The following is a 14,815-nucleotide window of genomic DNA, read 5'->3' as shown; positions in this document are numbered from 1 at the left end:
ATATGGGACTAAAACTGTAGGCTGTGGGAAGAAGCCAGTGGTCCAGGAAACTGAAGGTGGAGCAAACCTTCAAAGAGAGATTTGGAAGGGAGAGAGCAGGGTAGTGCTGGCTGTAACCAGGTGCATAAATCAGTGTGCAGCAGAGAGAAGGACTTGGATGACTAGCTGAGATAGGTTTTGTGAAAAATAGAGCTAGAGTTCAGGTTTTTTTGTTTCGTTTTTCCAGTTGTCCTGCAAACAGTGCCTCATTGTTAACTGAGTGAACTAACTGTGCCACCAAGTTAACTTTTTTTTTTTTTTTTTGGTGAATCTTGAGTTTTTATTCAGAAAGTCAGAGTTCCCGGAGGAAAACAATTAGAGGAGATTTTTCTATTCTGTTTTCTAATTATTTTTAAGAGACTTAATAGCTCTCTAGCTGTGATGAAAAGCTGATTAAAAGCTGATTATTGTCTACCCTGAAAATAGACAAATAATCAACAATTTATTACTTTTAACAGACCTCGCATTTTAAGGCAATCATAATTTGGGGAAGTGAAAGGATCTCATCCTTCATTTCCAACCCTGAGCATTTCAAAGCATAATCAAAATTATATCACTTACCCACCTCCCAGCTCCTCCTATCAATCATGTGCATGGTTATGTGATCATGAAGTGGCTGGTGCACAAGTGAAGGAGCAATACTGAAGCAAAAAATCCATCCTAGGCTGACTCAGAACTGAAAGCTAGGCTTTGCTTAATGTTCAGCCTTCTCTGAGCTTCTCTTCTCTTTGGGAAGCAGAAAACTTTTTTTTTTTAAAACAAATAAAGAGGAAAGTTTCTAGCTTTCTCCTTGAAGAGGACATGCTGTTACTCATTTAAAATCTCACTGTGGTCTCCCTGTGGTCAGTTTAACTGGTTGAGCCTTGTGTATGGGAACATTTCTCGTTGCTTAAGCTGTGATAGGAACTGGGAGGAGGACCATGCTTCTGTTTCTCCTCTGGCACTTCAGGTGCCTGAGGGGGAAACACCAGGTCAAAGCCTTCTATTAGTGCTGCTGAAGAGGTGTATCAGCTTGCTGTGGCTGCTGCTGTCCTGTCTCAGTAGTGCAGTGATCGTTAGGAAGGAGTCTGGGGCTATTCTTCTTACCATTCCCTCAGCACCTTTTGAGTTTTGCTTCTTTTTCATTGCAGCAGCAGCAAGAGCTCTATCTGGCTTCTTTGTGCCAGTGAAGTGACAACAGCAGACAGTGGATGATTAACTTCCCCTAAACAGGGACCTTTTTCACCACTGATCAATACATCAGCTCAAGAGGGGTCTCCTTCCCTGCTTGCCAACTGTCCTCCTGATGCTCACACATGTGCTACTGCCAGGCAGGTGAGCTTCCCAGAGCAGGCAGCAAGAAATGCCATGCAAATGAAAAATGGAGAGAGCTGAGGAGGGTTAAGGAAGGAGGAGTAATGGATTGGGCTGGAAGAAGAAGGGAGGAAGGAAATCATTTCTGGAGGGGAGGAAGCAGAATGGAATTTATGGGACTTCTGAAATTCTCTTGCATCAGGGCATGCAGTAGCTAGCACTGCTGGCAATGAAAATACCCAAGATGATTACCTTACGTATTCATATCGGAATTTGGAATTTTTCTGGTTGCAGGGAAAAAGACAAGTACTGCCAGAAGAGAGACAGAGTCACTCCACTCCACATACATGTTACTGAGCTGCCAGCCCAAGTAAACCAGCTAGCACATGCTGCTTACACATCCAAAATGATAAATCTGAAGTCTTTCAATTTTTATTTTATTTTTTCAATTTTCTTATTCTTTTTGCAATGCAACATTGTTCTCAGGGCCACAGGACCAATGGTTCAGCAGATTAGTGACAGATATATCTATCTGCTTGTTTTTCTTTTTGACTTTTTAATAGGCTGTTGTTGGAAATTAGAAAATGTTATAGGACTCCTGGTACCTGGACAGCACAATACAGTGAGCAGTGATGGACTCACCCAGGTCTCTTGAAGTCAGTGAGAGCTTTTGCCTTTAAATCCAACCGGTGGTACGCCTGTACTGTGGTGGTGGTGCTCCAACTAGCTCCAAACAAACAGCTGCTTCTCCATGGTACAATGCTGAGCAGAGATAAGAGTTCAGTACTCAGAAACAGTGCAGTTAGTGCTAGAATAGGAGCTACTTATTCCTAGCTCAGATAGTTCTGGCTTGAAGATGGCAGTGCTGCATACAGTGGTGATGCATTCTGTGTGATGTTTGGTATTTCCATCCTGCATGGTCTTGCCAAAACATAGAAAAGTAAATACATCTTTGAGACTGGTTCTGAAAGTGCTTTTTTCATTTAACTGGGGCAAAGATTGAACAAGACTGCATTCTTCTTTTAGGTACAATTGTTTATGGACTCAGCTCTGAGTAACCGTGCCATACAAATACCTTGCTAGTTTATTAGCAGTGTTTTGCCTTCTGTCTCACTGAATTTCAGAAAACGAGGAATGACATTAAACAAACTTATTTTTGTAACAGTTCCTGAACTGATAGGTCAGGAATCTGGACCTAGATTTTTCCTATTTAGTAGAGAAAGCAAGGATTTATTTATTTTTAATAATTTGAAAAGCAGGCTCCATTTAGCATACAATGTCTTCTAACACCAAATAAAAGGACTGTCCAATAGCACCAAAATCAACCGACACTAACAGATATGGAAGTTGGGTCATAGCTCTTTGGTCTGTGCCCTTCCCCTCCTGCACAAGTTTTGTTCTTCACTATAATTTAATACTTGCCACAGGAGATTCTGCATGCTGGGGGTAGAATTTTCAATCAGTCTCCAGTTGACTGTGCTATCTTTGTACAAAAATGGGAATAACAAAAATGTTACCTTTTTTATTTGCCAGTAGTTATCCTATGTAGTATCCAGTGACTGAGAGATGGAACAGCAATAGCACACCACAAGATGTTCAGCTATTGGTTTACGTAGTTGATAACACAGGTGCTAAAAATGTGTGTTCAGCCCATAATTACACTTCTGGAACTTTATTGCTGCATTTATGAAATGCTTTTCATTAAAATCTTTTAACAATTAGCTAATGAGTCCCAAGTGGAACAATTATCCCATATACCCAGACAGTTGGGATTCTTCATCAGCCAATCTGCATCCACTGCTCATAAAGCCTGCTTGTGTTCTAAAAGCAAATCTAGCTATTCTGCACTTTCCTCTTGATCCTGAAACAAAAGCAGAGGCTGTTTACCATTGGTGAGACAGAAATGGACAGATCCTGTTGGAGTCATGGCCTGATGCAGCTTAGTGAAACTTGACTAGACTTGCTTTAACTCACTCTCTACCATGAGTGAGGTGTTTGGGGGGATAATGGGAATATAGTGTTCTAATGCAGTAGAATCAGAAAGCAGCAAATTTGATCTCAGTGCCTCCAGAAAAGCACAAAAATATCTAAATATGCCACAAGCTGACGCTGTCTGTTTGAAAAAACTCCAATACATGTGGGATGTAGTCTCAGTGTCTTTCTGCCACTATTTTCTTCCACTAACCTCTGACAGATGTACACTTGATGAATGTCTGTGGTTAAGGTACTGAGGATGACACTGTGAACTTTAGCCATTTACCTTGCATTTATGCTTTAGTGCTTTTTGTGTTCCAAGGAATAAAGGGGATGTAGTCCTGGAAGAGACCATGAGCAATCAGGTAATCAAAACCTATGCACAGAAAAGGAAACAAATATGCCTTGACCACCCCCATAGATGTTTTTCAATCCCTTTTAAAAACCTCCAGCAAAGCATGAGTTCTTTAAGCAGCCTGTCCTGCTAATTTTCCACACTTAGATAAAGAAAATTTCTCTTCATGTGCACACCAGATTATCTTTGCAGCAGATGACACTTTATTTCTTTGCATGCTATTTACATTAGCTCCAGAGAACAATTGATCATACCCTTCTTCAAAGCAGTCTTCTAGGAGGCAGTCAGCACATCTCCAATAAGTTTTCTCTTTTCTCAACTAAACAAACACATCTACTTCAACCTTTCTTTACTGATCATGCTTTTTACATCTTTTAATTTTCACGTTGCCTCCTTGGGATTGCCTCTTGTCCTTAATAGGAGTTTTTACCCATAGTCAGTGATCATCTGCTTCTTGAATATGATGGACATTTTCAGATGGGCTAAGGTAAGGGAAAATACTGGCCTGGCTGCACAGCAGACCAGAGCCAAAGGCAGTTCTGGGACCTGTCAGTGTATCACCTAGAGGTACAAACCGACATGCGGGTCTCTCTTCTCTCTCTTTACTCCCTGCCCCAGGCAATCTGTGCAAAAACATATACCAGCTCACTTGGGTCCCTGGTGATTGGAAGAAAGCCAAGTGACTTTCTATATAGCTATGGGTCAGCCATCTTTTCCTTTCACAGGAGAACTTAATTTTACTGTCCTCCATCAATCCAAGGTATAGAAAAGCGTCTTATCGCTTGAGATAATCCGTACAACCAGTTTACTACTTTGCTACCTGGTAGGCAAAGCTTACAGTAGGGGAAAAGCATATTTGCCTTGTCTGAGGCATTCTGCTGAAGGGAGATGGATTTCCTTCGAAGGCATTTCTATCGACATTTTTCATGTGCTGCCTGCTTTACATGTGTACTGCTCTGCTTATGGCAGGTCAGTTGGGAGTGGAGTGGGGCTCTGCCTCCTCTTTGAACAGATCTGAAGCAATTCCTGTGCTTCCTTGAAAACAGTGCTGGCAATTCTGCCTGCCTCTTAAGTAGGCCATACACCAGGGGGTGGGGAAGATTTTAAGCAGTTTCACAGGCTGTAGTGAGGGACTGAGAGAAGTTGGATATTCACAATGAAAAATTCTCTCTGATAAATGTAGTTGAAAGAGTTGAAACCTGGGGCTGTAATGAGGAGAAATCCTGTGTTTGCTGCCCAAGTTGAGAAGTCTTGTTGTGCAACTGTAAAAATGAAACCTTGACAGCAATACTTACCTCTCCAGGAGTGTATTTTGGCAGGGAGGTTCTTTGTAGGACGGTGATGAATAATAAATAATGCTGTATGGAAAAAAGGTTCTATCCTGCCTCTGCTTTACAGCTAGAATAGCACTTTACTTTCTGAATAGTCTTGTTGATCTTGGTGGGATTATTCCTGGAGGAAAGACATTGAATCAGTTTGAGTTGAAAGAGCAAGTTCTAAAATGTTTTCCTAAAAAAAATAATTTCTAAATGAGATTCTACATCATTTTGATTATCCCCATCATACACATAGATTATACTTTTGGAGTGCAAGTGATCAGTTATATTTGTGCCAATGTAACTTGTCTGTTTCATTTATGAGACTAGTTTTACTTGCCATGCAAATACACTTGAAAACTGTGAGGTCCAGGGATTGCAGGTGCTGGAGTCAGCATATTTGAAGAAGTTATTGTTCTCTGCTTGAAGGGGACTTGAACTAGCCCCTGTAGTTTGCATTGCATCAGGTCTTGAGCAGACAGACACCTGACTGTCTATTCTGTCTTAGTGGAGGAGGCAACAGCTTCCATTTGAAGGACAGCTTCTCCTTACACTGTGTTAACTTGAGAGCTTCTGGCAGTCCCCTGGTTCTCACCTTCAGTCCCTTGGCTGAATTTGGTTCCTGATTCTGTCCACTACTGTTAGAGAGGCCTAACCCCCACTGGATTAAACTTGGAGGACACAAAGCATCACTTAAAAATGAGCCCAACTGAAGAAGGCTTGCCAGCAGCGGATCCATTTTGCACCCAATTCATGATTCTCATTCTGTGGCAGAATAAACTGAAGAGCGTACAGTGACTGGGATGGAAATTAGGGTGCCTTAAGCATGTTTTTACTGTCCTCCCAACACACACTATTCTAACATGTCCAGAGTGAATACAAGGTCTGTTTTCATCTCTAAAGGAGCCAGTGCAGGCAGACATACTCTAGAGAGAACTCCAAATGCTGGTGAAGACAGACACGACTGTTTCCCCACAAACACATGTAATATAGGATGTCTGTCTTTGTGTGTATGACCCAGGTGCTGGTGTGGTGGATACCTCATGCTATGTGGATATAATAGTAGTCAGTTCTCCCATTTTAGGAGGCTCTGGGTTTTATTTCCTTTAGCTCTCGTCAATATTGTTTTCTTCCCTCCCCATCTCCCCCCAGATGCTGTTAAATGAAGTTTTGAAATATTCTTGTAGAAAGGGCTGACTGGTTGTGACAGACTGAGCAGCTGCCACCAGAAGCCGAAATGTGATGCTATAAAAAGGCACTTTGAGAGGGTTTGTTTTGCCTCGACACTTCAAAAATTGCTGGTGAAACCTGTTGTGAGTCTGCTGGAGTCCAAAAGGCACTGGGAACTGCTGCAGTCACCCAATGTTAACTGAATTTTAGGTTACATGTCTGGGTTTCTTAAAAGTGAGGGAGCGCACTTGTAGTTTGGTGCCACCTTGCTTAACTAACTTTCTTGTGTCCAAAGAGCCTTCTTACTTCAGTTTGCCTTACACTAGTGAGGCTGATGTGATCAAGCCTCCCTTAGTGATACCTGTAGGAAAGTAAATGTAGCAGGAAAGTATATATTAACTCTGGAAGTAAAAGACAGAAGAACTGGGCCCAACATAGAAACATTTTACTTTCTTGCACTGTAAGAATGGTCTCATGTTGCTATGAGCACAACTTTGTGTCCTTACTCAGGTTGCATAGTGCCTTACTACCTGGTGAGAGTATTACTCGGTATGAGTAAGATGGGCAGAACTGAGCCCTTTAAGCACTTGACTTGTCCTTGTGTCCTGTCCCACTAGCTGGGAAGACTAGCAAGCTGTATCAGGAGGGAAGATTAGGTACAAGCTGGAAGGTTTGTTGCCTCCGTGGTATTAATAAAATTATCTGTGGATACTACATCATGTTCTGATATTCACTTCGAAAAACCTGAGGTTGAGAAATTGGCAGTGATGTAGAAAAGAGCTGCATAACTGATTTAATAGTGCAAAACCTTCCAGGGAGAGGCTAAAGAAGCTCCATCTAGCTTATGCAAAGTCAGTGTTCAGCAATGACTTGATCACAGGCTGCAAGTACCAAATGTGGGCAGTGATAGCTGATAGCAGAGGGCACTTTCATCTGTCAGAAAAAGGCCTAATGAGATCAGATGCCTGGAAGCAGAAGTTGGACAAATTCAGATTAGAAATAAGGTGCAGTGTTTAAAGTGAGGTTAATTAACTGTTGGAATAACTTAGCTGTGGTGAATTTTCTGTCACTTGAAATCTTTGGATCATGCAAAATTTATCTGTGACTTGCATAGAAGCTGTGACTTGATGCAAAGATTTCTTGGTGAGGTTCAAGGGCCTAAATTGAGAGTCCAAACTGCGGCAGTTCCTTCTAGTTGGTTCATTTCTGCTATGATTTGCAGCAGACCTTGAGGAGACAGGAACAGCTTGTCAAACAGCATGGGGAGCCAAGCAGCTGAATATCTCTTCTTGCACTTGCTCACAGCCTGGGTCTCCAAGTGAGGACTCTGGAGATCAGAGCTGAGGCATCCTACAAGCCACAGAAGGACCACCATAGCCCGATACTGTGCAGGAAGCTGGAGCAGATCACAAGGGCCCTGCCTGTCCTCAATGTCAGCGAGCCTGAGAGCACGGCAGGCACAGCAGGTCATGCTGTGGCACAAAGGAAGAATGTCTGTAATGCCTGCCGCACTGGAGTGAGCTCAGAGAGTGGGGGAACAAGCATGGCTCACATCTTTAATTCCTTTCCTGCTTCCCTTGTTCCCAGGAGCAACATAATTTTTGGGAGGGTTTCTGCTAACTGCAAGTTGCCATACATTCCCCATACGTGATCCAGCTCTCTTCCATCTCCCTTCTCCCTAGCAGGAGCCTCACCCTAAACTTGTCCAAAAACTGAATGGCTGGCTCCCTTCAGGTGGTGATAGCTCCCATTGCATCCCTGATCAGGCGATGGGTCTGGGCCAGGTTCGTCTGAGGCGAGAGTGTGTGACGGAGCCTGCGGTTCAGGGCTGACGCAAGGGAGACAGGATTGCGTCTGTGGGAGAGAAACAGCAGTGAGGAGACTCGTGGTGTGTGTGTGTGCGTGCGGTGTCTTGGGGAGCAGAGGCCAGGAGGGGAGGGTGAACGGAGGAGGCTGTGACAGCAACGTGTTAATATGATTAATGACAAAACTTCATTTGCATGGACAGCTCATTCTTGCACAAAAGAGCGCTCACAAATTGGAGGCATCATAACAGGCCGGGGCCTTGGAGGGGATTTCTCTGAAGGCGAGGATGGCTCGGGAAGGAAACAATGAGCAGGGTTTTGACGGAGCAATCGCCATGCGCACTATGGACGAGATTTAATGAGATTTCCCGAGTAATGACAAAAGTTGGAAGTGTTTCATAGCGCTCTGCTGAATTATGTATGCAGGGATCGCGAGCTGCCTCGCCGCCTCGGCCGGGGAGGGGGCTCCGTTGTGCTGTGGCAGGGCGGCGGGAGCCGTTAGGGCGGCGGCGGGAGCCGTCAGGGCGGCGCGAGCCGCGGCCGTTGGGCGCGGCGGGGGGAGGGGAGGGAGGCGCCGGCTGCGCCGCCGCGCGCCCACGAGGGGGCAGCAGCGCCGCGCCGCAGAGACGGCGGCGCCGGCCGCCTCCCGCCGCCGCGGGGCCTTCGGGGAGGCGCGACCCCCTTCCCCCGTGTCCCCCTCCCAAATGATCTTTAGCACCGACAAAAATAAACTCCCTCCACGCCGATAAAACGATTCCCCCACGCGGGGCCCTGAGAGGGCTGTGTGGGTGATGGCCCTTGCCCTGAGGGGGCGGCTGCCCGCCCGCCCGCCCTCAGGCGTGTGGGCCTGGGACAAAATGCTTCTGTGGGATAACTAGGTCTTTGTGGGCATATTGCTAAACATCTGTTACGTTTGTTTCACCTTGAAATGGGCCGTCTCTGCTAGTGAACTGCTGTATCACAGGTAAAACCTGACAAGCAGGTGTTTGCTTTTGCTCTGGATTCCAGCTTTAATGACTTTCTGTCAAACTCACATAATGGTGCTTTTCATATAGATATATATAGATAGTGAATAGATTTCTTTTTTTCTCTGCTCACTAATTGCGGATGTTGCTCTCTGCTTTTTCTCTCAATGCAGCTTCATTCACGAGGACATAATAGTTTAACAAGGCTGGTAGTAGGTTAAACTTTTAGGCTGACAAATTGCCTTGTGAAGTGTATGGCGTGTATACTTATTTCATTGTTACCAATTATTTTATGGAAGAAGAGTCTTTTAAGAGATGTGCTATCTTTATTTTAAATGAGGAATTACTGAGAACTGAGAAATTAGGCCTTTTAAATATTTAATAGAGGTTTTTTTAAAATTATTTAATAGCTTATTACAAAAGATGGTATAAAAAGCTTTGGTAATTTATTCTTTACAGAAAGTAACTGTAAAAAGTATTTTACAACATGTAAATATCAGTAGGAAAAATACCTATTTAAAATATTATCTTATTCTGTCTAAAGTAATTATATAGTGCCCATACAACTTCCAAATAACTGAAGACCTTTGCTGTATCTGTTCTTGAAGCACTTCTCTGGCTTAGGGAAATGCTATTTGTTTTACTAGAGTCCAAAGGCACAGAGACAGACTGCGCTGGGATGAGAATATGGCAAACTTCAGCAATTTCCTTTAGATGCCAGAACCCTGAAAAGGGAGAATTGGGTGGCCTGAAGTGGAATCCAGAACAACTCACATGCAGAGCAGAAAGCTGCTTGCAGCCAGCCAGTGCATAGATGCTGAGAGCAGGGTCCTTCCCCCCCCCCCCATCTCCCCCTTTTCCCCTCCTCCTTCTTTCTTTTGTATAGCTCTGCTACAGATGGAGATGAGGATTTAGTTGGCTTGTGGCTAGAAGCAGTTGTATAAAAAGACCCCTTTTTCTTTACAGGATTTCTTTCCATGGATAAACATCTGTTCAAATTCCTTTCGTGCAAATTTACCCTGTTCCACTGAAGTCAAGGACCTCACCCACAAAGTTCCAGTCGTTTTCAGACGTATTGGTACCTCTTGGGAGTTGACTCTGAATTTTTATTTTTTCTAAAGCAGCACTCAGTTTGCTTGCAAGTGGCCAATGGGAGGGTAGTTAGCTGCTCGTGGGACCGGCTGGCCTCACAGGCCATGCTGCCCCAGCAGAGCTCTTGGCACAGAAGGTCAGGAGTGATTTGCTTGTTTGTGCAATCCGCTAATAAGCGGCTCTGCTTTCCAAAGTCACACCACGCCCTGAGATGATGCAGGAACCAGCATTAAAATCAGCGATCACAAAACGAGCACAAAACATGGTTTCGTCATTAGAAGCCTGGAATTCCTTTTACCGTTATTAACCAGGTGAGCCTTTCTTTTCTGTTCTCTTTTTTTCAAATGAAACTGCTGAATCTCAGACTCCTAATTGCCTATAACAATTGAGTTCCACTCCCCTCAAACAACCCTATTCTCTTAAGAAATGTTGATGGCTGGTAGGCATGAGAAAGCCCTGAGCTGTGCTGGTGGCTGTATTAGCTGCCTCTTTCTCTGCATCCATCTACTTACAATGAGTTAGAATAATCCAGGTTTTGGTTCACTAAAGTTAGCAATTATGTGTGGATAAATTTACACATTTTTTCCTCTCTAATAAGAATTATGGAACAGATAAGCCCTAAAACCCAAGTTAGTGTGTTGCAATATTGATTTCTACGAGAGCACTGTAAGAATATATTTATCTATCTGTATTGTTATGAAATGGGTAAAAATGTACCATATAACAACTTCAGTCATTCAATACTGTATTAAAAAGCCTGTTTGTTTGCTTTTTCTCAATAAAACATCTGAGGCCCATTTATTTTTATTTTATGTGTATTTGTGGAAGAAAGGATTGGTAGTGCTCTGTCTTAAGACATCTCTTTGCCAACATTTTGTTTTGACTAGAACTGCTGAGTTGTGTCTGGCTTACTCTGAAACTTTCCGCATTGGAAAGTGAAGGCAGAGTAAAATGTGATTAACTGTAGATTGGTGGCCTGGTACTTCTTTAATTCTACCAATTACTCTATTTTCTCATGGTGTTGTGAACAGGAAGGAGCAGAGCATGTTGAGCCAGGGGCTTTCCTATATTAAGCCGTTTGAAAGGCATCTGTTTGCTTGCTTTAATGACCCCAGAGATACTTTGGCCTCCAATGTGACAGTGTAATTTTGTACTTCTTAAAAGCAAATTTCTAATTGATCAAAGGTAGAGTGAAATAAGATGAGTGGTGGGAGAAAATGAGAAAAGGTTATTGTGATCACTCTGTAGGTGAAGACCATGTTGTTATTTCTCTGACAAATTGCCATGTGTCATGTTTTCAATAGCAGAAGGTCAAGTTGAGCCCAGGGGTAGGAGTGAGAGAATAAATAAAAACCAAAAAAGCACAGAGACTCAAATGTCTATGTAATAGAGTGTTTAGGCTCATTATTCTGTGGAACATGTCAGTATTGCTGCAAAAGTATCTCCATATTGTGACTTCCTGAAAGTGTAGCTTCTGGGTACAGGCGGCCTTGTGTGAGATGTTGTGCCTGGAAGCAAGGAGAGCCAAAGGTGGCAGAGTGCTATGACACATTGAATGCACAGATATAGTTCTTCAGACCCTCTTCTCCTGAGGTAGCCAGTCTCCAAGGGCCTTGGCCAAACACTTATGAAGGCAGTGCAAGGTCTTTCCCCTGTCTTTAATGATCTGTGGTTCAAACTGTTGGAGGTTTCAAGTAAGAATATGAAGTCTGCACTGTGGTGATGTCTTTCCCAGATCTTAACAGCTTTCACAGTGGTTACATGGCAAAAGGCACATGGCTGTAAGGACACAATGAGCTGCATGCATTATATTTGTAATTTTCAGTACAACAAACTCTGCATGTAGTTAATCTAGTGATATTTCAGAGCTGCCTTATGAAACAGGTGAAAAGAGCAATATGATTGCTGCCTTTTGCCTTGGATTGCACTGTAGATGGCACTGTGAAACAATGATTTTTGGTAATCAACATCTACTTCACAACACCATTCTAGACTTTAATTGCAGTGTAATATGGCTTTCTTTGTAGGTCCCCAAAGTGAAGGAAAAATTCTGAAATGCAGAAAGGCTTATTTGCAGTTGCAAATGGGAATCTGGAATAACTATGAAAAACACACTGAAATAATTGTGTTTGACTGGAACAAAATTCTTGCAAAGTCCCCAAGGTAAGAGCACTTTTTATCTTTCGAATGACACTAAAGATTTGCTGTTCTGGTTAGCAACAATATCCACTTGAATCCAACAGAGAATGAAGGCTTGACATTTCTGAGAGTGGCAGCACACTGGCACTGAAATGCCTAGGTGCCCCTCACTGCATTTGTCTGCCAAGGTTTTTTTTTTTTTTTTTTTCCTCTCCCTTTTTAAAGATTCCTCTCTATTTTTATTTGTGGGCTGAAGACTGTGTCCTGTCTACCTGAAGGGTAGATTAAAGTTTTATCTACCTGCAAGTGTATACTGACATTGGTAGGCAGTGCTTTTAGCAGCCTTTCAGTTTGGATATAACTATGGTGATACTTTGTTGTGATACAGTTATTTCTGGATTAGAATGTACCGCAGACTGCAGAGTGTCTTTACAACTGATGTAACTGGGAGCACGCTAAGGACTCTGTGTAACTTTGTTAGCAAATAGCAAATTTGCTGTACTCCTAGCAATTGTGGACATACTGGACCTTGATGAAGGGGGCTGTCTCACACATGTTTGAGCATATTCAGAACTGCAGCCCAAATTCATCTCTCCATTTAAAAGCAGAAAGTGTTATATTTACAAATAGAAAAAGAAAGCAAAACATGAGGCTCTTTCTAAACCTGCTTTCATGTTTCCTGCCTAAAATCAGGGCCATGACTTCAAAGAGTCAAACTTGCAAAATCTGGACAAGCTTTTGAAATGAGGTTAACGCACAGTCATTTCCATGAGACCAGCCTTGCTCCCTCACTGGAAATGGTGGAAACACCTGGGTTTGCTTACATGCTGAAATAAGAACTGTTGAGCACATGTGGTGCATGATTCGAAGGTACCTGTTCCTTCCATCAGCTCGCACCAGAAAACGGGTGCTCAGAACATTTGAAAATCTGATCTCTGGTATTTAGTTCCAAGGGTCAAATTCTGCTTTCAGTCATACCTCAGGAAAACCAAAGAAAGGTCACTATCTTCAGTGTGTTACTTCAGCATGATGCTGAATGACTCTGCTGATAACTGGATTGGACTCTGTGTTTGCATTCAGAGCAACAGAGGAATGGCATTGCAAGACCAGCAGATCGTGACTTCCTATTTAGTGGTAGCTGGTGCATGAGGTGTTAGCCATGTGTTACTGTTCTCGTGGATGGAGCAAGAAAACTAAGGCTGAATTTAGCTCTTAACAAAATGAGGTTCAATGGGTGTAAGATGGGGAAGGTTTGGGTGATGAAAGTCTTTCCTGAAATGGTAGGTTGATTTCAAAGCCTACTGGGGAGTTTCCTTGGGCTAATATTAGATCAACAGCAGTAATACCATTTATGCTCATTTCACAGTGACACAATCCCATTAGCTGCACTAGCGTTATTTGGTTCAGCCAGGTGTGAGAGGTGAATTAGGCTGATGCTTATTAAGTGAAGTGTAGCTGCTCTGAGTTAGCCTGGGAATGCCATTTAAGAGGATGCTTGTAGGGTAAGGGTGAGTGAAGTCTCTATCATCTGGGCTTGATCCCTGTTTGTAGAAGACTCCTATATACTGCTGTAAAAGAGCCTCAACATGTTTCTTCCAGTACTCGTTCGTATGCGTTCATTGTTGCAACGTGTTTGACTCAAAACGAAGGACCTCCTTAAAACAAGGAGAGGTCTGTTTTTTTCCCCAAATCAGTCCTTAAAATGTAGCTATTTGCTGATTTAAGAAAAAAATTAAATATAAATGTGGTGAGTTATTTTTTTAGCAATATTTGTGAAGTTTTTAAAAAGAACTTTGTAGGCTTGAGTAAAGTCTACAAGGACAGCTAAAGATGCTGGATTTTTCATTGATCTATTTTTTTTCCCCTCAAACGTAACATAGTGTTTGTTACTAAAATATATTTACAACAGGCTTTTGGCTTCTTAATTTTTGATATTACCAAGTGCATTTGTGAGTTATTTGGGCTTTAGCAATATTCCCATTACGACACAAAGAGAGGATGAAATTGTTTTGTGATGTGGGAAATGGAAAATTAAGCAAGTGCTTTTAAATGAGAAAACATGAGATATGTTTTGATTTCATTTTAAATAGTTATCAAATTTAAAACAGTATGGAAATGCTTCCCTGGCTTTGACAGTAGAGTAGTCTATAGTGTAGGGGTTTTTTTGTTTGCTTGTCTGTTTTTAACTATCAGGCTGTTTGGCCACTTGAATGATCTGACTGGCTGAACAGTCTCGAGTATTTTGAAGATACACAAATAAACAAATTCTTTAGCAAATGCGTGGAGGAATCAGAACTGAAATCTACAGGGAAAAGAAGTTCTCAAAGGACTTTTTGGTGCAAATGAGCATGCTCATGATTGGCTTTTCCAAATCCCAGCATGCTGATTAACTGCAGACTAAAGTCACTGCTATGAAAGTAGTATTTAGTTCAATTTATGCAAATCTATAAATTGCCTCTAATAAATTCGATGTATTCCTGCTTACAGCATTTGTTGAAAGTCTAGAACATTACAGCTAAGGGTTCAAGTGCATAATGCCCATTTATGTATCACACAAATAATAAATCATCATAACTGAGTTTAAGGAAATGATCAGATTACCTTTCTATATGATGAATGGCACAACATAAGCTATTGAGGGATTTAACTGTAGATATGTGCAGCAAA

At 42.3% G+C, this 14,815-nt stretch overlaps 1 protein-coding gene across 1 annotated transcript in view; it reads left to right on the top strand.

The window, feature by feature from the left end:
• The first annotated feature begins 12,092 nt into the window (after nt 1-12,092).
• TAFA4 (TAFA chemokine like family member 4) overlaps nt 12,093-14,815 on the top strand; it is a 49,006-nt gene continuing 46,283 nt past the window's right edge. Inside the window, exon 1 of the mRNA XM_013954894.2 lies at nt 12,093-12,172. Coding sequence (XP_013810348.2) covers nt 12,093-12,172 — 80 coding nt within the window. The remainder of the gene's footprint in view (nt 12,173-14,815) is intronic.

This window comes from Apteryx mantelli, chromosome 12, assembly GCF_036417845.1.
Source record: "Apteryx mantelli isolate bAptMan1 chromosome 12, bAptMan1.hap1, whole genome shotgun sequence".
NCBI lineage: Eukaryota > Metazoa > Chordata > Aves > Apterygiformes > Apterygidae > Apteryx > Apteryx mantelli.
This window is presented reverse-complemented; position numbering and strand designations above follow the sequence as displayed.